The sequence below is a fragment of the Talpa occidentalis genome, unplaced genomic scaffold (assembly GCF_014898055.3).
Source record: "Talpa occidentalis isolate TD23 unplaced genomic scaffold, MPIMG_talOcc4v2.1 talOcc4.7, whole genome shotgun sequence".
Classification (NCBI taxonomy): domain Eukaryota; kingdom Metazoa; phylum Chordata; class Mammalia; order Eulipotyphla; family Talpidae; genus Talpa; species Talpa occidentalis.
Genome location: NW_023605083.1, coordinates 125,045,531 through 125,071,300, shown reverse-complemented (window position 1 = coordinate 125,071,300; position 25,770 = coordinate 125,045,531). Strand labels below are relative to the sequence as shown.

Below are 25,770 nucleotides of genomic sequence, written 5' to 3'. Positions count from 1 at the left end.
GGGGAGCAGAACAGGCAGATCCATGGAAATACACTGCTGAGGGGAGCAGCAGGTGTGACAGGAGAGGTCTGCCACACCATGTGGGTAGCTCCCTGGCAGGCCAGGGATCAAACCCGCGCTGCAGAGGCTGTGGATTGCTTCATAGTGCAGTGCTTAACCCCTTGCAGCACCAGGGAGGCCCCAAAACTGGTATTTCTAATCTTAATATGTGACTGGACTGGAAGGTCTCCGAATACCATTCTGGATTCCGAGGCTACAGCAACTGATTGAACCCGAAAGAACAGAGCTCTCATTCTGGTGGAGACAGACAAGGAAATAAGTTACAAAGTGGTGACGAGAGGCAGGAGGAAAATAAAGCAGGAAATGGAACTGGGAGTGCGGGGGGACAATGTGTGTTGGGGGGGGCGGGCAGGGGCTGCAGTTTTAAAAAGGGACACCCCACCGAGAAGGCTTCATTTGAACAAGTCCTCAAGAAGGCCAGGGAGTCTTTTGGGCAGAAGCCATAGCTTCACAGGGGCAAGGTGGGCTTGACCTTGGCACAGCAGAGAAAGAGGCTGAGGTCAGAGTGGCCCTCCAGAGGGAGGAGGTAGAGGAAGAAGGAGGCTTGCTGGGGGTGCAGGGAGAGGCCCCCTGCTCCCTTCACATGCCCCGCTGCTGTCCTGCCATAACTTCCATACACTCACTCTCAAAAAGAAATGCGTCCATCACCCAACTGGCCATCTAAAACTGCAGGGACGGGAAAGTCATTTTCAGTCACATATGTATAGTTTAACATGTAAATGCTCAGACACAGACACACACCGTCCCTCCACCTCCGAGTGGATGTGGGACCCGTGATAAAAGGTGACAGACAGAGGCAAACATTCGATCCATAACATCCGTCACTCCTCTGTTCAGATTCCTCCAAAGACCCCCAGAAAGCCGGTGTCCCTGCGCTGTCACCAGCACGTGCCGGAGTCCCCAGAGGGAGGGTCCAGCTCCCTAGGCAGTGCTCAGCATGTCTGTGGGGACATTCCTTGCTGGTCAGAGGGACTGGGGAACAGCAGGGGCAGTGTGTGGGGGGCAGGGATGCCAGGAGTGCCCCTAGCCCAAGATTGCCTTGTGACTACACACTGCCCGGATGACCTGCCACTCTTGCCAGCCAGGGCCTTTGATAATGGTCTCTGCCTACACAGAGCACACAAAGAGCTCAAAAGTCCTTTTTGCATGATTTTGTACCCTGAATCCTCCTAAAGGAACGACTGTGTGAGTTAGGTAGGGCTATTCATCTGGAACCTTCCCAAGGATTGCTCGCTGTCTTGGAGATCCCGGCCCTGCAGGCGCCTGAAGCTACAGGGCAGAGGAAGTGGGGACCCAGCGGGGTTTCTGCACCAGCCGGGGGGCGAAGGGCACGTGGCTCAGCCTGAGCCGGCCTGGAGTGGAAGTCAAAGTCGCGTTGGAGGAGACCTGCCAAGGCAAACAGCCCTTATCTCATTGCGCTGGGGCCCCGCAGAGCACACGCCTGTTGCTTCATGTCCTATTTACCTGTTTCGGGACCCAGCGCAGCGGGGGTAGTTTTTTTTTCTTCTGAGTGGTTTTAGCAGGTGTTCTGTTCCTCACCCAGACACATGCTGCTGTTCCCAGAAGCGGAGATGCCTTCCGCCACGGTAGCAAACTACACCTTGCGCAGAAAACGAGTTTTATTTGTTTTCGGAAGCGAATCTGAGTTCTGACATCCCACCTCAAGTGCGATCCCTCTCAGCCGTGATCCTGTAGCTGCGGCGGCACCGTCTGCCTTTGTCTGAAGTTCCCCCAGTGAGCATGGTTGAGTTTGTTTCATTTCTACACCTTCAGCCCAAATGCAAGCCGGGAACGTCGCCGTGAGGCTTTGTGCCGGGTTCGTTTCGCAGAGCTTGCCTGGGCCCCGCGGGGCCGGAAGGACTTGGCTGCGAGACCTCTTGCTTCGCCTCGTCACACTCGTTGGTGCCGCTTGACGCTCGAATCCTCACCAAACTGCGGGTTATTCTTTAGCTTCCCTCCTCCCGCCACCCGCACCCCCATCTCCTTCCCAGCAAGAGCAGGCGTGGAGCGTGGGCTCCAACTTACCGCTGTTCTTCCTAATCACAAAAGTAAGCGAGCGACCAGCTCCTCCCCAGCCAGATGGGCCTGGACTCCTGAGCAGCCCTGAGTGGTTAATGTGGGGGATTTCTTAGGAGGGAAGGATCACAACAAACGCAGTTGTTTGAAATTTAAAGAAAAACTTCTTCGCAAGTGAGTTCCCCTTTCTCACCACGCTCCTCTCTCCATAGTTCCTCCCAGTGCCGACAGTCAGGTCCGGCCAGTCTGGAAAATAGGGTGATGCTCTACTCCTTGGTCCTGTGGTGTAGACTATAGACGTGGCTCCCAGATCTGACTCCTTGCCCTGGCCCCCTCGGCTTGTGTCTTAGCTGTGCCCTCACTGTTAACTGGGTCAGTGCAATGGCTTCCCGACCGCCGTCCCGGGTGCCGTCAGTCCTCCCAGGCGGCCCTGTCACCGCTGCCAGATGTACTGTCTACACAGCCCGCTTGTCCAAGATACTTCGCTGTTGTTTACAGCATCCCTGCTCCAACTGTGGTCTGCCCCCCAGGGCGTCACCTGGGATGGGTTGGGAGTTGTCATCAAATGTTTCTGCGAGTAGTTAGTTGGAGAAGCACCGGACACAGGGTCAAGTGTAAGCTCTTAACCTGCATGGAAGATTCTTCACAGTCCAGCTCCCACCCACCTTTCCGGCCAAGGTCCTCTCTCCCCCCAACCTCCCCCAGGCAGCGTCCTTGCAGCAGCCAGTCCCCTGCCCTCTCCAAGTCTCAGGTCTTCCAGCCTCCTTATGCTCCCTCTCCACCCACAGTGTGTATTGAAGGCCGGGCCCCCTTCCCAGGCCACCTCTGACTCCTCAAGCAGGGGAACCCCTTCCTTGTCTGGTTCAGGGGGCTGTGTCACTGACACCTATGCTGTAGCACTTTCTGCTGGTGTTGTCAGACTTTGGTGACCTTTGTCTTCTTGCTGCATTTCTCACTCACTGCCCGGAGAGGGGATATCTCTGCGCAGCCAGAGATGCTCAGTAATGTCTGAGGCCCCAACCCTGACTTGAGTCCCAGAATCCTTCCAACTAGATGCTTTTTGGGAGCCCCGAGAAATAGGAGACTTGGCTTGGCCTCCTCAGAATGCGCGTCTCCCGCTAGGCCCCTCATCCTAGCAGCCTCGGCCCTGGTTTCTGATCTAGAACTTCTGGCGGCTTTCTGTGGCATTCCGCACTTGGCCGGGGCGTGCAGGTGAGGGTCAGAGCTGCCTGGAGGGCGGTGGAAACTTGAGAAGGGGAAGTGTGAAAGAGATGATGTTTCCTTAATCATGCTGATGTTTTCTCTTAAGGAACTTTCTAGGCTCATGCTATACATCACTCCCTTTCTGCCTCATTTCTCAAGCACAAGAAAAGTGTTTATTTGTTCTCCATTGTTTTGGAGAACTGAAAATTAATTTTGGCGAGAGGGGATGTCAGAGAGGCTTTTTTTCTGATTTTGAGTATCTTGGAAAGATGCTCTCCTTCTCTTGCTTGTATTTTTACTTCATATCATGGAAGATTCCAAGCATATCCAAACAGAGAGATAATCATAGACCAAACCCCCACGTACCCCTCCCTCAGCTTCGACAAGCACCAACTCGTGCCCAGCTTTATTCATCTGTATCCCCATTCAGTCTCCCCCTCATGTGTGGGGACTTGCTTCAAAGCAACAGCTCCTTCACCAGGGGAGGTCCTCCTAAGTAGCAGTCGCCCCACATAGTGGCGTGGGTTCCAACTCCAGCGGGTGTCCTTTCCAGCACGGCCTGGCTTGTGTGGAGTACGGGCGTGACTATTGAAGTCTGTGGATGCAATGTCTTTCTCAACTGTGACTTCACTCCTGTGGGGGGCTGTGCGGTTTGAAGGGACTCCCATGTCAGGAATGAATTCTCTGAATTCACACAGCCTGAGAGGCAGTGGGCACAGCCAGAGCCCTGAACCGTCAGATTCTCCCCCTTTCGGTGGCTGTAGCCTGCAGTGTGAGCTTTTAGGCCTGGGTTATTTCTGCCAAGGTGAAGACGAGGAAGAATATAGTAGAATTCGACTGCCTTTCTCATGGACGGTTTTTCAAGTGACTTGGGTGTTTCCACATGATCATCTTTATCAAACACGATGGTTGGAGACTTGCAGAGGTTTTCTGCAAGAAAACTTGTTACACCTATTCCCGGGTCTGATGAGATTTGGAATTTGAGGAGCTTTTGATTAAATATCTTTTTTTAAAAAAATAGGTGAACTCTGAGGAATATTCGAGACCTTCCCACTTGACGCTTTGGGCCTAATAACTTTCACTGGAGAGTAGGGTTTACATTTCTGAGTCCCTTTCCCCTGAGGGAGGAAACTGCTGCCACTGGGGAGATGTGTTCCCTCATGGGCTCACTTGAGTGCTTGAAACCTATCTGGGAGACTTGCATCTTGAGTGAGGCGGGGTGAGTGACCTGGTTTTTCTGCCACCGATTTTAATGTGATCAGAGCTGGAACCACAAGCGTTTTCTTGAGGAAGCAGCGTGTTCTCTCTGCGTGCAAACCTGCTGCTCTCGTTTCAGCGCCAGCTAGGACTGAAATCTCTTCTGCTCCTTCCTCTCTTTCACCCCATCTTCCCCATCTCTGTTGGGGTCTCCCTCCCTCTGCTGGGCTCCCAGCTGCCCTGCTCCACGCCAGCTGCTGGTAGCCATTCTCGCCTCTGTGATTCCTCCTTCTCTTGCTCCTTGGCTTTGCCCCTGACACCTGCCCACCCCGGCCCCCTTCATAGCTTGTATTACATTCCACTTGTTCTCGGGCACCTCCATGTGTCCCTAGTGCATGCCCACCGTACCCAGCACAAGATCTCCATGACTTTCTCCTCCACGCTGCCTCTGCCCCTCACAGGAACACCTCACACCTGCCCGGCCTATGTCCTCATCCCCACAAGCAGGGTGATGGCTCCTTGCTGCACTGTCCTGTCTGCACTGAGCTGAGCAACCGTCTTTATGAAGTCTCCCTCCCAGTGCGCCCCAGCCCTCGCTGCCCGCCCTGCCATACAGGGTACCTGTGGTGCACGCCTGGAGTGTGAGCAGTTCATCAGAGGCTGGTTCATGTCTGTCGGTTTTCTAACCCCCTTTTGTTATCCTACCTGCCGTGTGGCAGAGAACCAAGCTGAGGGCAGGTGTCTGACATTTGTTCTGAGAGGTGCGTGGTCAAGTCAACAGATGAGTACTAGTAGTGGGGCTGTCACCCTTCTCTCAGAGAGAAAGGGAGGGAGGGAGAGTTGATGTTATTGAATATTTGGTCTTCAGGGAGGCTGATGAGGAACATAAAGCAGTTGGGACTTCATTTGCGGTTGTTTGGTCCTTTAATGCCTTTTGAAAGCGCCACTGTCAGAGGTGACTTACTGAGGGCCGGTTCTGGACATGCTGTGCCATGTCAGCTGTACCTGGGGACGTCTCCCTGGGGGGAGGAAACTGGCTTGAATGCTGGGGTGTAGAGGTCAGTAAGGCGGTTGTCCTTCAGAGAGATTGAGTAGGGCAGAAAACCAGTGGTCGCCTACATGCCACCAGAGGAGCAGAGTGTTCCAGAACTATCAGTGCCCATCTGGGGAAGAGAAGAGAAATGATCTGGTGAAGTTCCCTGAGTGCCACTCAAGTGGGCAACCTGTTCTTGTGGCTCCTGTGATCAAAGGGCTTCCCACGTGGGAGAAAGTGCCCAGAGCTCACCTCCAGAGAGAAGCCATCAGTGCCAAAATCCCACTTTGAACTGTTTGAAGCAGTTATTTTAATTTTGGTCGACTTCCTCAGAGACACTTTTCTATTTTGCTGATTTATCGCCCCCGGCCCCTTCCCCCTCCCCCATTTCTACCTGCTTGTGTTTAGGGACGCCTGAAAGGGTCCTGGGCCCAACCTGCATGCTCTCCCAGTAGATTTCTCTGGTCTCTTCGTGCCCCGGGAAGTCAGAGGAGCAGGCTATGGGGATCTCACTACAGGCGAGAGCAGGGTGAACAGTTCTTCTTTTCCAACCTATTAGAAAGGCTTTCCTTCTAGAGCTTCCTGTTTTTAAAACTTCATTTTAGAAACACTTCAATGCAGACAAAAGAGAACAGTATGAAACCCCCAGGCACCCAGCACCCAGCTTCCATAGGATTCACACACCGAAGCCCCCGTCCATTATTTCCCATAAATCTAACTTTGAAATGTGAGTGAGCAGAACTATGCCTTGGCCGCTCTTTTTGGCTTCTATCTTGTAGGTTTCTGTGTGGAAACATCCTTTTCATTAGGAAAAACACTTGAGTGACTACAGTCCATGTACAGAATTGGATCTCTTAAATTATTGACTTCCTTTCATTCTCAGATAGTACTATCTACTAATTTGGGGGGAGTAAAGACTTGGACTCTGGTTACTTAGGGGTTCATTCTGATTATTCATTCAACTGTACACAAGCACTACGCACTTTTCTGCTTATATTTCCAATAAACAAAATAGATGGTTCCTATCCTCGACTGCTTAAAATTCAACCCAGCCCCTAGATGTTTCGATAATCCTAGAGGCCACATGCAGTTAAGCACCTGTCTCTTGAGAAACACAGTAAGAGCGTCATAAGGAGATACCAAGTACAGTGGGGTGCAGATTCTGATTTCCTGGCAAAAGGGCCACATTTGAACTGATTATGAAGAGCAATCAGATTGAACTAGAGGGACAAGGGCAGGTCATGGTGAGGACAGAGGCCAACGGGAAGCCTGGGGTGAGTTCTGGGAAGAGATGTGGTTGATAATCATGGGGAAGAACTGGGCCCTGGTTCTAGAGGCATGCGGTGGGCAGAGGGAGCCCCTGTGGGTTTACGTGGAGGCCTGAGCCCTCTCAGGCCGCGCGTAGAGAGTACCTTGATGGGCAGAGCCAAGGCCCGGAGCTGGCCAGGACGCTGCTGTGTGCCCGGGGCAGAGGAACCGCTGCCTGATTTTGACCATGGCAAAGATGAGAAGGAGGACATAGAAAAGCTCCATACGTCAAATCCCATAAAACCCAAGATCTAAATGAATGGGAGAGTTAGAATTAAGAGGAGAGTCAAGGAAATTCTGAGTTTCCAAATTGTGTGATGGGTGGAAGTGGGGCCAGTCTGGGGGCAAGTAAAAGGATCAGATTCTTGGGGTGGGGATACCCCATACGCAGTCGGAAGCCAGGCTGGGTCATGGTCACCATGGGACATCCCTGCCGCGTGACACGTGGAGGCCTGACAAGGAGGTTTTGCACGTGTGTGCTAGACTTGGTGGCTGAACTTGACAGTGGCAGTTTGGATCTTGGTCAGAGGGCAGTGGCCAGAGTACAGTAAGAGGAGACAGGACTAAAGAAGGTGACTCGGGCTAGAGCAGTGGTTTCCCGGGATGGCTAAGCAGCAGAATTGCCGCTCACACCTTGAAGACACAAATTCCCTGCCTACAATTCAGCATCCTGGAGAGAAGGCTCTGAAATCAACATTTTAAAACTCTGTAGGTAACTCAGACATTGCTGGTGGGGTGTGAAGCAGTACAGCACCTCGCTGGAGAGCTGCTTGGCAGCTTCTGGCCAAACGACATGTAAACAATATGACTCAGCCTTTCCTAGGTGTTTTCCCCCAGAGAAATGCAAATCCAGGTCCAATTAAAGTCTTGTGCACAAATGTTCATGGTGGCTTTATTCATGTTTTTTTCCAGCCCCAAACTGGAACTAACCCATATGTCCATCCAAAGATAAATAGAACAAGGAATTGTGGTCCCTCCTTACAGTGACATCCTACTCAGAAGTAACAACACAGACTATGATAAATGCAACAATGTGGGTGGATTGCAGAAAACACAAGGCAGAGGGACAGAAGCCAGGCAAGAAAGGGCCTACTGTGTGACTTCACAACAAATGCAGTGACTCTGCCAGTGCTTATCTGGGGTAGGTGGGGCCTGGGGTTATTGACCCCTAGGGCTATGAGAACATGTTTTGGGGTGATAGGGATGGCCTATATTTTGAGTACTGGGATAGTTATGTGGACATATACTTCCCCCCAAGATTCATTGGGGGGCCTAGGATGGAAGCCTTTAAGGAGAGAAAGGAGAGAGTGTGCAAGAGAGAGGAGGGGAACCCTGAGGGTTTGTGTGTTGTAGGCAGAGAGGAAGGACTCAGCCAGCCAGAGGGGGGACTTAGCGTTGCTTGGAGACGTGGCACTGCCTGGCGGCTCTGTATATGAGTGGAAGTGTGTGTGAAGATGAAGGCGAAGGTATTGTCTCCTCAGAGAGGCCAAGGGAAGAATAGAGTTGGGGAAACTTGGAAGGTGAAGGGTAGGGAGTTTTGGAGAGTCACTCTCCCCCTTTACTGCCCCTGTGCCACAGAAGGTGAGTCTTGTGGAAAGAAGGGGGCCCTCAGGCAACAGGTGAAGCTTGGAAACACCAGCTGTGGGGCACAGGGGCCAGAGGTCAACCAGGAAGTAGATACATCGGGCTCCTGCCACAGGGGGCCCAGCTGGCCTTGGATGTACAAAAGTATCTCCTGCACAGGTGGCCGCTGTGTTTGCTTCAGCTCAGAGAACAGAGGGGATTGTAGCTAGATGCCGGGTTGAGGGCCCACGGCACCCCGCTGCTGGTTACAGAACATGGTCATCCAGGAATGGAAGCGGGGAAGCTCACCTGTCAATCATTGTTCCACTCAGCAGGTGTGCTGAGCCCCCCTGTGTGTGCTAGGCACTGTTTTAGAGGTTGGAGAGCCAACAGACAAGGTAAATCACAGTCTTGTGGAGTTTACATTTTCTAGAGCCAGAAGTTAAAAATAAGTAAAATACACAGCACTTCAGATATGGGAAAGATCATGGAGAACAATCAAGCAGAGGCGAAGGGTAGTGAGTCCTGATCGTAGAAGACCTCTCTGAGAAGGCGGCATTTGATGGGAGACCTGGGTAGAGCGAACAGCAAGTGCAAAGGCCCTGAGGCAGGCTTGGGCTTGGCAGTATTAGGAGGACTACAAGGAGGCCAGCATGGCTGGAATGGAATGAGGAGGAATGAGTGGGAGAGTGTTAGAGGGTGACAGAGGGAGAGTCTGTGGACCTGGGCTTTGTAGAGTGGCAGAGAGGCACAATCTGACTCCTGTTTTCAAAAGGATCTGTCTTCTCCATGTCAAGGCACTGACTTACAGTCTTGACGAGCATTTCATCCTTATTTAACCCATAGCAGGTGGCTGCTGTTATTACTGCTTTTACTGATGAGGAAATTAAAGCTCAGAGAGATAAAGTCACTTTGCTGGGGTCACTCAGCTGCTCCTTGGGAGCTAGCATGTTAAGTCGAGGTTTTTCTGATTCCAGAGGCCTCCTGGACTAGGAGAAGAGGCTGTGCTTGAAAGACAGGGGTTCCAGTGATGCTGAGGGGGTTTTGAGAGTAGAACCCTAATGGTGGTCATGCAAGAAATAAACCACAGAGTTTGGCAGCTGGTGGGATGTGTTGGGGAGAAGTGTGAGTCAGCTGTGGAGTGTGAGGCTTGCGGGTCTTCTTGGAGAATAGCCACAGCTCAGCAACTTAGTGATGGATGTGGGCGCCAGGTGAGAGATGAAGGTGTGCCTCTGCGCACCTGGAGGTTGAGGTGTTGGCAGGAAAGAGTGGAAATGGCCAGTTGATCCAGAAAGAAGAACGTAGACGAGAAGGACCAGGAGTCTCCGACTGTGGTTGTGATCAAGGCTATAAAGATTGGGGCCTCCCAGAACTGTGGGGAAAGGCTTGGGGCTGTCCCCCAAGGAGTTGGGAGTCGGGGGCGGGGTGAGGAGGTGGTGGGTGGGTGGTCTGAGCAGGTGGTCTGGGGCAGGCGCCCCTGGGGTGGCCCGAGGGGGTCGGGCTTTGGTGCGGATGGTGCTGACAGACCAGATAGTGAGGTTCATAGCTCACGGAGGGACAAATGCTCGGGGCCCAGCACAGAAGGAGAAGCTACCAGCGGCGAGAGGGGCTGAGGCCAGGGACGAAGATGAAGAGGGAGAGAAGTCACTTCTTTCAGAGAAGGATGTGTTTCCGTCACAGCCTTCGGAACCTGGCTGTGAACCTCTGTTGGAGCCGATTCTTTCTGGCTCAGGAGGAGGGCAGGTGGCCTGGACAGGCGCCTCGCCGGGCATCTCCAGGTGTGAGGTTTTCAGGCCTGAGTGGACACACCTGGGGGGATGGAGGCGCCTCCGGCGGCTGCTCTGGGGGCCGCTTTCTTCCCGTGTTAATCCTGGGGCCCAAGCGTGGGCTTCAGCTCCTTTTTTCCTCTCCTGAAACCTTTACCTTGAATCACACCCTTTCCCCCCCACACTCGTAAAGGAGTCAAAGGGAGCCCTTTTAATTCTTTTCCTTCTGAGAGTGAAACAGCTTTGTGAGGCGGCTTTTCTGCCTGTCGGTCTCCATCAAGAGAGTGGCTTGCTTTGCGCCCGTGTTTATTTAGCACCTGGGAGGTAGGCCGCTGTTTCTTTTTTCATGACTGGATCTTTTTTTTTTTAAAGGATCTTGCCTGATAGCAGTTCTCACAAGCCAATAAAAAACAACCACATTTTTTTCCTTGGGCGTCCTTTGCATGTCTCGAGATGATGCTTTAGACCTTTGTTTTGCTGCCTTTCCAAGTGTTTTCATCGCTCACCTTTCAGATTATGGGAAATGTCAGCTCAATGGAGAGAATAATTAAGTGACTGCCCGCATGTCCCCACCTCCACCTCCAGCAGTTAATCAAACCGGCTGCCACTTTTTGTCTATCTGCCCCTCTCCACAGTTTTCTTCTGTAGCCACCTAAAGCCAGTCTCAGACTGGAATGATTCTAGGCAGCGGGGGCCCCTCAGGAGCCAAGCAGCCTCTGCAGATGTTTGTTCTGGGACTTAAATTTTCACTGAGGATGGGAATGCGGACACGCCCGAACGTCCTCCTGCGGGAGTTCATCTCCTCGGCCTGGACCAGAGGCTGAGCTTTCACCGCCCCCTTAGTTCCCACTCCCAGTCTCCCCTCCTGCAGGTGGCCCATGTCTTCATAGGACTGTCCTGGGCCCTTTCTGCCAGGGCACTCGTGGATAACGTCCAGAAAACCACCTAGGCCAGCCTAGAGCAGCCCCCTGAGAGCCAGCGCAGACCAGCTTCCGGGCTGGGCTCAGCCTGGCCGCCTCCATGTCTTGTTCCTGCTGAATCACTGGAACCAGGTCGCATCCTCTTCATCTGTGCTTCTCTGTGACACTTTGAAGTGAGTGAAACAGACAAAAAGCGGCGCCTACTTGACGGCCGTGCCTTCTGTGGGGTGTGACGACCCTGCTGCCCTGGCTCGCCTGGTGTAATTGCACTTCGCCCCCTCTCAGCAGGCAGGGTGCGCGCCCGTTTCCTGCCTCTTGCATCAGTCTGTTTGTGAGTGCACCCAGAGGCGCTTAAGGGGAAGGATAAACATAGGCTTACCCACTGAAAGTCCCTCCTGTTTCCTAAATCGTTTTCGGTCTGATGAATTGTTTGTTTGCTGCCCGCAGACCACATGGGGAGCGCGTGCTTCCTTCTGTCGTGAAGCCTGCAGCCTTCACGGGGGAGCCAGGCTTTTCAATAAAAGCAAAGTCAACACAAGATAAGGCTTGAAAGAGTCTTCATCTGAGAAGCCTGGTGACTAACGAGCTAGGCAGCCGCCTGTCCCCAAAAGCGGAGCTTGTGTGCTACCGGCAGAATGAGGGGCACCCTGAGACCCCCAAACCTGCCTGCTCTAAATGGGTTCTGCCACCCCCTGCATTAAGACAAAACACACTCTGGTATGTAAGATGTTCAGTAGAAAAGAACTGTAGTACAATTAGTGTGTAATAATGAGTGTGCAGTAGAGAGAAGAGAAAGGGAAGGAATGTAGCTTCCCAATCAAGCGCCCACAGCTACCCGCCCCCTCTTGGGTAAATGCCCAGCCAAGCGGGGTTGACCCAAGCAGTGCAGCTGAGGCCCAAAAGCTTGCCACAAGCCTAAGGCACCTTCTGGCAGGGAACCAAAGGAAAGGGGCAGAAGGAGCCAGGCAGGTCTGGAAGGAAAAGACCAAATCAAGATAAAGGCTGCCATTGTCAGCCCCCCCACGGGTCTCTCACCCATGTCTGTCTCAAGTGTCTCCTCCCATGTCCCCCAAGTCCCTGGTACAAGTCCAAGGCCAGGAAGCAAGTGCAGCTTCTCCACATGTGTCTGTGCTCCGCGCGCCTCCTCCAGTCTTCCTCTTCCCCCTCTCTCCACTTCTCCCGCATCTCTCACTCCTTGTCCAGTCCCTGTTCTCGCTTCACCTCCCTGCCCAGCTCCTCCCCTCCTTGGGGGGTGGAGGTTGGGGGAGAGGGTGTTAGGGAACTTGCAGTGTCACACGTGAGGCCTGAGAGCCCGTGTCCACGGTGTCCTTGTCCCCTGTGTTGAAGTTGCTCTGTTGTCCGCGGGGTCCTGATGGCCGGCAGTTCCTCCTCCTCGCTGCAGTGTCCTGCCTGGGGGGGTCCCAGCGAGGCGCCTCCTCACTCCCTCCAGCATCCCCAACCACCAAGCTGTCAGCAGTACCCTCTTGTTCTGTGCTGGGGTGATCAAGTGGATAAGTGGCAGTGGGGTGGGGGAGAGGATCTGTCTTTTTTTTTTTAAAGATTTATTTATTTGTTTGTTTATTTATACAAGCACTGGGTACAGTCAGAAGCGCGGGAGGGTGAGAGAATTCACCAGAGCCAAAGCAGGGAGCAGAGCAGGCAGAAGGACCGAAGTACACTGCTGCGGGGAGCAGCGGGCGGCAGGAGAGGTCTGCGCGCCATGTGGGACCCTCCTCCGGTGGCCGGGGAGCAGCCGGGGATCAAGCCAGGGATCGAAACGGCGCCGCAGAGGCCGCAGGCAGCTTCGCAACCCAGCACTCCACCGCTGCGCCACCGGGGAGGCTCGGATCTGTCATTTTTGACTATTGCAAATACAACTGATTTTGAGAAAAATCTTCTTTCCAATTAAAGAAGCAATGCAGGAAAGGCTGGGGAGTTACCCTATCAACAGAGACGAGTTACAATGGCATTTTGGACTTTCTAGTTTTCTCCATGGGCATTGAAGATGTTCTCAGCCGTGTGAATACTCTACATAGATGTTAGCTTTTCTGCTGAGCAGAATAGCATAAAGATTTGCACATGTTTTTAAATTTCACAAGCCTTTTTAGAAGCCTTGATCTTCTTCCAAGTGTGCTTTCCATAATCTACCGTATTATTGAACAGTTAGGTCATTTGTAACACTGCCCCGAGCTGGTCTTTGTACAGAAAGCATTTCCTGTATTTTAGATTCTGTTTGAATTACAGTTTATAGACATGGAACTAATATGTCAAAAGGAATCAAGGAGAATGAACCCTTGAAGGCTCCAAGAGCACCATATTCTGCCCCAAAGGGGTGTGTCCATTTACCACCCAGTCAAACCCGCAGCAGTAGCAGAACCGATTTTTTTTTTTTTAAGATTTCTTTATTTATGCATTCAAGAGCTGGGGTACAGGCCAGAGATCTGGGGAAGCGGGGGTGAGAGGATTCATCAGAGACAGAGTGGGGAACAGAACAGGCAGACTGACTGAAATACACTGCCAAGGGGAGCAGCGGGCAAGACAGGAGAGGTCCGCTTCGCCAAGTGGGTTTCTCTCTGGACGGCCAGGGATCGAACTCGTGCTGCAGAGGTTATGGACTGCTTCATAGTACGGTGTTTAACCCCTTGTGCCACCAGGGAGGCCCCCAGAACCGATTCTTAAGCCATGGTTTTGTGTTTCCTCGTGAAAATCTGACTCCAGGCATCAGACAAGGTGAAGATTTGGGTCTTAAAAGTTCTTGATGTGTTAGGTCGTGACACTGTGACCCTGTATCCATAGCAGGTGGTGACAGGTCCTTCCAGTCCACCCCCAGGTACATCTCTTGACTTTGGGTCATTCGGCTGGGTTCTTTAGCCCATCTCAGCAACAGTCACGGGGCTGACCATTGCGCCTGTGTGTTTCTAAAGCATCGTCACACACCTTATCTCAAGTAGGATGTTTAAGTTATCAGTACAACGTGAGGATTGGTCCTGGGAACACTCTGGGGTCTCCATGTGTTCGAGTCTGTCTGACGATGCCTTGTTCTCTTGCACAGATCCAGTCCTGCAGGTCCCAACACACGTTGAAGAGTAAGTTTTCTGATTTGCTTCAATACTTCCTTTTAATCCATTCTCTTAATTCTCTAGTCAGTACTCACGAAGCTAGTTGCTTGGTGTATATATAGGCATACATTTAAGGTATAAAAGACAAACTATGTGATTTCATTCCTAGCTATTGTATATAGAGAAAACAGATGAACTAAATAAAGCAAAAATAAACGTTTGGACTATAAAACCAACTGGTAGTAACCAGAAGGAAAGTGGGGAGTGGGTAAATTGGGAAAAAGGGCACAATGGTTGGGTTATGGGTAGGCTTGGAGTTTTGGCAGGAACTTAATGTAGTCTCTATGCATGTTGACTCTTCGATGATGAAAGCGTGGAACATATAATGTTATAACACAGCATCCCTTCCATTTTAAAGAGAGAGAAAGAGAGTTCCTCTAAGCAGAGCAGAGATTCAGCGCAGGGTTTCTGCAGGACCAGCTCAGTCCTCAACAGGTTCACTTTGCCCGAGAGCTTATCGAGTCTGCTTCTTGGGAAGCCGCCGACCTGGGACCTGGCCGCGTCTCCAGGCAGGCGCCCTGTGAAGTCAGACTTTCAGGGTCCACTGTGGTTGCCTCCAGTTTAAAAGTAAATGTTTGTTGACCGTGAAAGGTAGATTTGTCCTGCCTGTTTATGCACCACCCCAGGCTATTAAACAGTCATGGTGGAGGCTCTACACGATTGACCTAGAAACTGAGCAGTAGACTTCCTGGGTTCTTTTCACTTAGTTTTCCTTCATCCGGAGCGCTTTGACCAAAGGATGATCTGCTCTTTCAGGATTTGAATGATCATCTTTTGCAGGTTGCTATTTTGTACCTAAGTAGGGTGTAGACCAACAGCGATATTGTATTTGTGCCTAAAGAGAAGGAGCAGTGGGTAGGGTTTCTCTTTCTCTCTCTCTCTCTCTCTCTCTCTCTCTCTCTCTCTCTCTCTCTCTCACACACACACACACACACACACTCTCTCTCTCTCTCTCTGCGGCTTTGCTGTTCTGTTCTGTGCCTGGGCTGCTATTTATCCTTGAACTATTACTTAATCTCTAGGCCCGCCTTCCTCCCTGATCCCAACGATGGCAGCCTTTACACACTCGGAGGCAAGAATAACGAAGGCCTGACGGTGAGTATGTTTAGCTTCTCTGTGGAGCAGGTTCTAGACCAGTGACCTGAAACTGTAGCTGAAGTTCGAGATCCCCCAAGACCTTAACAAAAACTTCTAGGGATTCTGATTCAGGGAGTCCAGAGAGGCACCCAGCAGCTCCCAAGATGGGCTCCTATGCGAGCTTTGGAATGTGGGCCAGCGCAGCCCAGCGGGAAGGATGTGGTGGCAGGGTTTGCACTAACTTGTGCCTCCCATGTTGTGGTTGTGAGGGGTTGTAGTTTGAGACACCAGCCCCCGGAAGACATCCCCTTGTGAGGAGGGGTATGGGGGAGTCCACTTTTATTTCCATTTGAGAATCTAGGCCAGTGGCCCTCAAACTTAGCGACATGTTGTGATAACTGGGAGAACTCTGAAAAGCACTGAGTCTTGGTCCCAACCCTGAAAGACAGTTAAAGTCTTAACTGTCAAGGCTATTGGGATGTTTAAAAAGCTCCTAGATAAGAGAATTTAGGGACAGGCCCACACATGGTCACCTGGTTGTTGACCAAAGCCAGACCGCAGAACAGGCTTGGAGGGGGCGCTTTTCAGTGAACAGTGTGAGTTGACTGGGGCATTGTCCATATGGGAAAAAAAATTTTGTAACTCTGATCTCACACCAGAACACACAAATCAGTTTCAGATCGATTGTACTATCTGTATGTGACATGTCAAACAAAATTAAAGGGGAACAAAGTAGTGGAACATCTCGATGACCTTAGAGTAGGCAACTCTCTCTTAAATAGGGTAGCTCCAAAGAAGCGGGACTGAAATCCCCACAATAACCATAAGGGAGAAAATGGATATGTTGGATTATATTAAAATTAAGGATTTTCCTTAACTAAGACACCGGGAAGAGAGACAGACCACAGTGTGTTTGCCACACACATATCCAACAAACAGTTCATATTCAGAATATGTAAAGAACTCCTAGCAATTATAGAAAAGCAACCAAGTAGAAAAATGGCAAAAGAGGACATCTAAGTGGTCAATAATAAATAGATGAGTGGTTACTCAGCTTCATCAGTCGCTAGGAAAATCACAGTGTCATACCATTACCCATTCACTAGGATGGCTAAAATGAGAAAAATGGAAAAAAAAATAAATGTGTGTGTGTGTTGGAGGTGGGCGGAGCCCCAGAACACTCAGGCACTGCTGGGGGAAGTCAGGCGGGTTCACGAGCAGTTGTTTGGTGGAATCTGTTAAAACCTTGGTGACCCCAGAGCTCATTCCCAGGTTGTACATCCACCTTCGGCATCCCCAGACGTCCAGGGCACTGCTTATCATAACCAAAAAAAAGGTGACATACCACACAGCATCACCTGTAGACGGGATAAAGAAATCATGGGGTGGCTGCTAACTGAATCGCCCACACCAGTGAGAACAGACCGTGACCCACATGAGTGGTTCAGCGGGGACTGGACCACACAGCACATGCCAGAAAGGCCTGAGACAGGAAAGGCTGCTCTGTTGTTCTGAAGTTCGGGTAATGATGACCTTGGGGGAAGAGAGGGCAGAGGGGGCTTTCAGAGTGCTGGAAAGGTGGTTTCTTCATCTGGACACTGGTTCCAGGTGTGTCTACTCGGCAGAGTTTACCTGAGCCGCACACCTCTGTGACCTTTCTGTTTGCATGTTCAATAGAAGCTTTTCAAAGCTTCCAAGTGACTCCAGGGTGCAGTCAAGGTTGAGAACCACTGGTGTAGACCCCAAAGTGACTTACAGGCATGAATTTGGGTATTTTAAATGGGTTTGTGAAAACCTGAGACTGAAACCATGGACAAGGGCAACCTTGTGCAGAGGTGTGTGTTCACCTTTGTCCTTTCTCTCCACACGAGCTTTCATTTCTGAATTGCTTTGTTTGCCAGAAACTCTGCTGAGTGATTTGTGTAAATCACCTCTCACAAACAGGCGTCTCCTCTTAGTAGAGGTGTGGAAGCTGCACCTGAGAGGTGAAGAAGGTGCCCAAGGTCAAAGCTTCAGGGAGTTGTGCTTGGCACACGGTGTCCTCCCACTCTGAAGGCTGCTCTGCCTGCCGCCGCACGGCCCATCCGCACAGGGTGTTCTAGCACCTCTGGCTCAGCGTGTTCCCAGCTTGGGGGTGTCAGGCTGGCAGCAACACTCAGCAGATTCCTCAGGACCCCAGACCAAAGCTTTGCAACAACTTTCTGCTTCTCAGAAACATCTGGCAGGACCCCCCTATGACATCCTCTCTCTGGCATTTTCCCTTTCTAAGGCTTCGTTCAAATGTGGGGGTGATGGGCAGATCCAGTGATTGTTTATTATTTGAAGTTCCACTTGTTAAAGCTAGAGAAGAGTCTTTTCTCTGGTGGAGAACAAGGTGACCGTGTAGAAGCAGCGAGTCATCCACAAAACAGTTTCAAGACACAAAATGTTCCCAAAATAGAGCAGACTGAAAGGAGCATCAGCCAAAACACCCTGTCAGATGTCAGCTGTGGACTCAGAAGAATTGGTTTTATGATGAAATGCAGTTGAAACGTGGATTTCTTTGAGTTTCTTTTCCTGACACGTACTATTACTTACCAAAAGGCTTGGTTTTCTTCTGTTTTTCTGTAGTAAATTTGTTTACCAAAGGAAACATCAGAACTTTTTCAAACTCCGTGTTACCCCCATAAACATGACTTCTTGACCTCGAAGCTTCAGCTGGCTCTCGGGGTTGCTTGTTCCCACCCTGGAAAGCATCCTTCTTCCCAGCCTGGCCAGCCCTGGGGCAGTGTATCCAATCAGGAGAAGCCTTTCTCCTCTCATAGAATTTTAAAGCTGGTGTAACGCTCCGTATTTGTGGCCAGCCCACCCCCCGCCCCCCTCCTGGCCCAGGAAGCTCTCAGGACAAGAGACCTTAGACCTGAGGGACTCGGGGAGTAAAGGCGGTGTTTACAATGCCAGTCATCTAAAGTGGGCCTTGAAGCCCGGAGTGTCCTTTCTCCTGGGTTTCCAGTTAGGAAAACTCTCATCTACCATCCACAATGCTTGTCTCTTTTTAGCAGAATGGGGTAACAGACACAGATTGTACAGTCAAATTGCATTAAGTGCTTAAACTTATTTATTCGTAACTTGGCCTTCTCTCTCTCTCTCTCTCTCTCTCTCTCTCTCTCTCTCTCTTTTTTTTTTCCCAAAGAAACTTCCCTTCACCATCCCGGAGCTGGTACAGGCATCTCCGTGCCGGAGTTCAGATGGAATTCTCTACATGGGTAAGCATTCCTGATCTCAACCTGGAAATGTGCCTATCTTTGGAAATAAGTCCCAGAATCTGGGCAGGCGGGGTGTGAGAGAGAGAGGCGTGCGCTCACTCCCTCGCCAGCCCTTCTGGGAAAGGTCTTCTGAGCCTGGGTTGTGCTTGTTCCCATCAGGATCAGCTGACCAATTAAGAGAGGGTTCCCCCACTTGGGAACAGACTTGACACCATTAAAAAACGGTTACTCATTTAACAAGCTTTTCACTGCCATATTGACCTCCCCCTGTGATTTAAAGATTGCAACATACCCAGAAGCAATTGGATGAAATTTAAAGTGAACATAATCAGGGGGCCTCCCTGGTGGCGCAAGGGTTTAAGAACCGCACTATGAAGTAGTCCTCAGCCTCTGCAGCATGAGTTCGATCCCCGGCCAGCCAGGGAGCAACCCACATGGTGCAGCAGACCTCTCCTGTCTCGCCCACTGCTCCCCTCAGCAGTGTATTTCGGTCAGCCTGCCTGTTCTGCTCCCCACTGTCTCTGGTGAACCCTCTCAACCCCCCCACCCCGATCTCTGGCCTGTACCCCAGCTCTTGTATGCTTAAATAAATCTTAAAAAAAAATAAAGTGAATATAATCATCTGAGCCAAGAAAGGGAAACCAGGCTCTGCCCATTAATTATAGGGCTTTCTTAGTATTTCCTGCTCTCAGAATATTGGCTAAAAGCAGCACTTAACAGCTTGCTAGATAAGCCGCCTTCATACCTGGCTGGGGTCACATCTTTCAAAGCATCAGATCACCTGCCTTTCTTTGACCATGTTGCTGCCAAAATGTCAATAAAAATGCATTTGTAACACAAAGGAGAGCTGTGTTTACCTTGAAATCGCAGTGGTAATAGTGCCCTGTGTTTGCACAGCAGCCTTCTTTCTGAGGAACTGGAAGTACTCAGTGTCTGTCCATGCCGCGGGGATTTCATGTGTATTGCTGGGCCTCCAGCGCAGGACAGGTTTTAGTGTTTGCTCGGGACACTGGGGCCCTTGCTTCCTTCCGCACCTTCAGATTGGGGACCCTCAGCCCAGAGATCCCGGGGAAGCGGTTGCACCCACTTTCTCTCTCTGGGCCCGGGCCCACCCTGTCACTGTCTGCTGCCTGGGCTTCCGCTTTGGCCACGCGCTATCGCTTAGGGTGCATTTAAGGTGCTGTGTTTCCATCGTCTTGAGAGTTCATTAAACACTGAAGATTGGGGTAACTGCCCAATCTGTCCGCTTGGGAGGCAGCTGGGCTCTGCGGCTGGGATGCTCCTAGAAGTCACCGGAAGGGTGCCTGCTGCATGGAAAGGGACTGAGTTCGCAGCTGCTCGGCCATTCTTCACTCTGCCGGCAGATCCTTCTCATATTTAGATGTTTAGCACTGAGACAAAGTCCCAAGCTGTGGACAGGAGTCACACAGGGCGAGGGTCCCACGCCTTTTAGAACCACGGGTCGTGCAGGCAGGTTTTGAGTTCCTGCGGTCTTCCCACGTCTTTGTACTCTGCTCCAAGAGTCCCTTGAAATAGGAGACTTGGCCAATACGTTAGGGAGACACAGTGAGCAGAGGCCCCGCCTGCCACAATAGAAGCGTGCCTGTGACGGTGAACATGTGGCCGTCGGGGGTGCCGTGCTGCCCGCTCACTGTCCCCAGGCCGCTCTGAGCCTCATACCCCGGGTGACAGGCTTTGCCTTCTCCTAGCAGTGTTGCTGGCCGTGCTCCCTCCTGTTCGTGCCTTGTCATCCTCTGGGCAAGGTGAGGGCTGTGGCCTGGGCCAGGGAAGAGCTGGCTGGGACAGGGCTGAGATGACTTTGGCCTCATTTACACCAGACTGCAGCCAGCGCCAGGTACCAGGTACCAAAGCAATGACATCTACGAGTTACCAGCCTGCTGGGTTTGGAGAACCTCACCGTGACTAGGTTATTAAGTTGCCATAAGACCCACTGGCCTGAGGGTTACCACAGGCATGTGCTCCACACCCTCAGGACGTCAGAAGGTCAGGCTGGTCTCAGCACGGAGAGCATTGTGCTGGTTTGGCAGTGGTGGTTGATTCCATTCCAGGACAAGTATCAATGAAGAGGTGTGCTGTGTCCTTTCAGGTAAAAAACAGGACATCTGGTATGTCATCGACCTGCTGACGGGGGAGAAGCAGCAGACTCTGTCGTCGGCCTTTGCAGACAGTCTCTGCCCGTCCACCTCTCTTCTGTATCTTGGGCGAACAGGTAAGGAGGAACCTTCTGTCGCCTGTGACCCACCTGGTTCCATAAAAGGAACTGAAGTAGCCTCCCTCCCGAGCCCCCAACTGCCCCCCACCCCTGTTACCCAGAGGCCTCCCGGCTTCATCTTGTAGCAGGTGGCCAGAGTGGTCTTCTCCAAGCACAGATGTTCCCACACTGCTCCACTTTAGAAGCCCCCCTGGCAGTCTCACTCCACAAAGCCACTGACGCAGCTGCTCCCTCTTCCCCTTCCTCCTGTTTCATTTCCCTCACTTAGAGGTGTTCCTAGATGAGCAGGGCTCTCTTTGAAAAGCCTAGGCGTGGTTGGTCTCTCTCCCTGAGGCGTGCATGGTTTTGCTTCTCTGGCCAACACCCTTTCCTCTTTCACAACACTACTCAGAAGCCATCTTTGCTGTCAAGCCCCTCCTTTAGATTAAGCCGTGCGCGCCCGGATCTCTCCCCGCTGGGCTGTGAGTGTGCTGTGGGTCAGCACTCCTAACAAGCACCTTAAATCTTAGGGCCCAAAGAAGGGTCTCACAGCCTCCCCCTTGATTTTAGCTTGACCCTGAGGTCATTTTTTATGGGTACTTTTGCCTTCTCAATTTGTACACTGAGCACCGTTTCCAGCTACAGTCACTCCCAGACCCTCTGTGCTTCCTCTGTATTCCGCTAGAAAAGTGATGGCTTCTTCCTTAGCTTGCTTGTCTAGTGTTTTATCATAGAAGTTAAGAGACTCCTCCCAGCCCCTTCTGCATTCCGCCTGGAGCTCTCAGCCAGGTGCACAGGTGCAGGAGCCTCTGTTTTCCAAGTCACCGCACACAGTAGTCTTATTAACGATGCTACCGCTTCTCCCCTCTACGACTGCTCCATCCCTCTCCGCAGCTTCCTGTGGCTTTTCCCTTGCTGTTCCTCCAGCCTCCACCTCAACCTCCTCGCCTCCATCAGTCACCTGCTCCCCAAGGCCGCTCCCCGGCTTGTAGCCTCTGCCGTGGCACCATCCCACTTCTAGGTGCCAAGAGCTACCTACTGCTACATCATAAGCCACCCCAAGCCAAGTGACTTTACCCACACCGTGACCTGCTCATAACCCCGGGAGCCCTGAGTTCCAGGCACAGCTGTTGGCCGGGCTCACTCCTGTGTTTGGGACTCAGTTCTCCTCCCTGTGGCCTTTCTTCCCCATGCGCACTTTGACACACCACTTAGGGAGGGTTTTCCTGCTGCAGTTAGTGCCGCAGGCCTCTAAGTGAAAAACATGGGGGTGTCTGTTCTCCAGAGTACACCATCACCATGTATGACACCAAAACCCGAGAGCTCCGCTGGAACGCCACCTACTTCGACTACGCTGCCTCGCTGCCGGAGGATGACATGGACTACAGTGAGTGCCCAGGGCTCAGCGCCCGGAACTGGTGACCTCGAGGAAGCAGCCGCTGTGGGGAGCTGGTTGTCCTTATGGCAGTTTGGGCACCAGGTTCTGGACTGAGAATAAGGGCCCAGCAGTCAGTTCCAGACCCCTGGAACACAGGGGCCTGGAGGTGAAGTGTGGAGAGGACCCCAAGGAAAATGCAGGCCAGGTCAGCCTGACAGGCAGGAGGGCCACCTTGTGGAGTCCTTCTGTGTCACAGAAGGAATTTACTAGACATCCATGGGGAGCAGAATTAAACATCAGCCACCCGCTCCCTGAATCTGTGGCTTGTGCCCTGGTTATTTCTCTAGTAAAGATTCCCCCAGGTTGAAATGAAAACTCAAACCAACTTTGCCACCTTGACACTGGCATCTGGAGGTCCTTCTGCCTTTCTTTTGTCTCTGGGCAGTCCTCTGCGGTCTGGTGAGGGCAGTGTATGGTCAGTGGGTGGGCTTGAAGTGATTGCTGTTGGTGCCAAATTCATAGGCATCCTCATTGGCTCCTTTCTCTCAGTGTCTCCTCTCACGAACTTTAATAGAACGCTGAGGAATGTCACCAAGTCAGTGGCCCTGGAAAGAGGGGCTCTAGCTTACCTTTACAAACCAGCAGGTCTCGGTGTCTTCATACAGTAGAGCCTGGGCGAGCTCATTGGGAACAAGGGAAGTTGTTCAGAGGGCACCCCAGAACACTCCAGAAGTCTGTTTCCTCTAGCTGGGTGACAGCAGCCTGCCCAGAGTGGAGGATGTGGTCGATGGGGTGAGGCTCATCAGACATCACTTATCTGATCCATACAGAGATGTCCCACTTTGTGTCCAATGGCGATGGGCTGGTGGTGACGGTGGACAGTGAATCTGGGGACGTCCTGTGGATCCAGAACTATGCCTCCCCCGTGGTGGCCTTTTACGTCTGGCAGCGGGAGGGTCTGCGGAAGGTGATGCACATCAACGTGGCTGTGGAGACCCTGCGCTACCTGACCTTCATGTCCGGGGAGGTGGGGCGCATCACCAAATGGAAGTACCCCTTCCCCAAGGAGACGGAGGCCAAGAGCAAGCTGACGTGAGTCAGGGGACCTGGGGCACGAGTGGGCAGTGGGCCTGGCTCTCTGTCCTGTCGCAGGGTGGTGTGCATGGGCTCCAGCACACAACTCTGAAGCCATATTCTCATGCTGAACCACTGACAGAGCTAACCCCCACCCTCCTTGATGCCCCAGACAGGGGTCCAGAGGCCACACTCAGTTTGGGATTTCTTGTGCATGCCTCCGCTTTGGGCAAACAGATTAGAGTAGTTGACTTTTTTTCTGTGGAACTTCTAGAAGGTTCTATATCACAAGACAGAATGGTGGTGGTTCAGGTCAGGGCTGTCTCAGCTTGGCAGTGGCTGCCAGCATTTGGTTTCTCCCGTGTGGTGGCTGCCTGAGGCCTCGCAGGTCACTCTGTGGATGGCTGGTGCACGTGAGGGGGCTGAGGCCTGCCCTGAGGCGGTTCATGCACCTGGCAGGTGGGGAGTATAGCCGGGGCCTGCAGCCTTGCTCTCCTGGCTCCCAGGGCTCTGCCCTTGCCCCACATTCTCACTGCTCAGAGTATGGGGGTGGGATTGAGGGGGCTCGCCTGTTTTCTTAATATTTCTCTCCCTAAAGCCTCCTTTTGTGGGACCCAGAAATGAAATGACTGGGGAATACATGTGTCTGTTTTTCCCTTAGGCCCACCCTGTATGTTGGGAAGTACTCCACCAGTCTCTACGCCTCCCCCTCCATGGTTCACGAGGGGGTCGCCGTTGTGGTAAGTACCCTAGGGAGGCAGGTGAGGGTGGGGAGACGTAGCCTCCCAACTGCCCCTGTTCCATTATAGCAACTAGAATCATATATAAACATCCCACTGGTTAAGAGTGCAAAACCCTCACACCTAATTTCTGCACATGCCGCGTTCTACTTTATAAGGAGACATGTGTAGCAAAAGCAGCTAAGAGCAGCTTTGTAAGCTGAGCACACGTTGGTCATTCCTTCCTTTCTTGTTCAGATCTGAACTGCCCAGGTGATATTCACAGCCCTGTCCGGTCCCCTTGTCCCCTTCTCCACGCTGCCTGTGGGAGTTGCCTGGTCTCACCAAGGGCATCTTCTCCCTGATTTCCCAGTGTTCCCTGTTGACCTTTTTTTGGTCTTTGTTCAGTGTGCCAGAACCTTCAAAAGCCCACCCTTGCTCCTACTCCATCCCTTCTATCCTTTCATGGCCTATCCTGGTTCCTCGGACCTCACCTGCCTGCCTGCCCCCAGCCTCTGCCTGTCCCTGGGCCTCTGTCTCTGTGCATTGGAGGCATCGTGATCATGGCTGCTGGTTTGGCTCTTACAGTGTCTGGACTGCTCCGTTGGCATCTCTTGTCTCGTGTCTGTCGGCTGCTCCTGTGAGCTGGGTGGCATCTGCCTGGGTGGCTGCTCCATCCGTGCGTGCTCTGGGCTTCCAGCTGGAGCTTACTGCACCCCAGCCACTGGCAGCCCCTCATTTAAGTCTGCTTCTCACAGTAGCCTCTTGGAATTGCACACACACCCTTCCTATTTCCCAGCTCCCAGACTTAATTTTAAAAGATGACTGCATGAAAGATGCGGTCCCGTCCCAAGGGAGGAGCTTCTCCCCCCAGTCTTAGGGCCTTTGTGTCTTACTCTGGGTGCTTGGGCCAACCCCACCCAAGGTTCAGCACCCTTGGAAGATCTGCAGCCCCGGCCTCACCCACTTCTGTCTTCACAGCCCCGAGGCAGCACCCTTCCTTTGCTGGAAGGCCCCCAGACCGACGGTGTCACCATTGGGGACAAAGGCGAGTGTGTGATCACGCCCAGCACGGACCTAAAGTTTGACCCTGGTCTCAAAGGGAAGAACAAACTCAACTACTTGAGGAACTACTGGCTTCTGATAGGTAAGCGCTCTGCACCCAGGGTCAGCGTCCTGCCCCCTGGTGGCGGAGGGTGGCCTTGCTGGTGCCGGCTGCCCAGCGCTGTGACCCGTTGGTCTTTCAGACCTTGGGACCTTTTCACCCCCAAGGAAAGTGAACAAGGTAAATGTGTGTCACCAAGTCAATTCTCAAAAAGTGGCTAATGTCCCATATTTCAGGTACTACACAATGTAAACTTTGGGTGGTTATGTGGCCTGTTGAATGCCTCTTAAAGTCATAGGCTCTAAGCCTTTTTCTTATTTATCTTTTTTATTTCTGAGCCTTTTAATAGACATTGCAAATTTTCTAATCCAATCAGACTTTGTGTGTAAAATATTTACAAAGCAAAAAAATACAATCTGAGTGAGGCAGTGAATCTGATTAACACCAGGCTCCATCTCAACCGAACTCAGGAAAGGAACGTGAAGCCTGCCGGAATGTGTACGTCCGGGGAGGGCACTAAGCCCTGGTCCCTGTTCTCACAAGCCACCGTTATTTCCATTTCTGGCTCAGGCAGTTTCCATGGCAGGATTCACTTGGAACCAGGGTGGGGTGAGGCTGTGGGGAGGGGAGGGTTGAGAGCGGTGAAGAGGCAGGGGCTGGACTTGGGTCCAGGAGCCGGGCAGAAGCCCTGGGCACAGGTCGGGTTATGTGGGGCCTTTTTACCTTTTCTGCCCGTTGTTGCCGACACCACTGATGGCCCCGGGGTTGAATTGGG

At 52.1% G+C, this 25,770-nt stretch overlaps 1 protein-coding gene across 1 annotated transcript in view; it reads left to right on the top strand.

Annotated features, from left to right (window-relative positions):
- ERN1 (endoplasmic reticulum to nucleus signaling 1) overlaps positions 1-25,770 on the top strand; it is a 68,760-nt gene that overhangs the window by 26,562 nt on the left and 16,428 nt on the right. The window contains exons 3-10 of the mRNA XM_054688912.1: positions 14,119-14,152; positions 15,208-15,280; positions 18,435-18,507; positions 20,615-20,737; positions 22,005-22,106; positions 22,928-23,189; positions 23,833-23,911; positions 24,872-25,037. Of these exons, the coding sequence (XP_054544887.1) occupies positions 14,119-14,152; positions 15,208-15,280; positions 18,435-18,507; positions 20,615-20,737; positions 22,005-22,106; positions 22,928-23,189; positions 23,833-23,911; positions 24,872-25,037 (912 nt within the window). The remainder of the gene's footprint in view (positions 1-14,118; positions 14,153-15,207; positions 15,281-18,434; positions 18,508-20,614; positions 20,738-22,004; positions 22,107-22,927; positions 23,190-23,832; positions 23,912-24,871; positions 25,038-25,770) is intronic.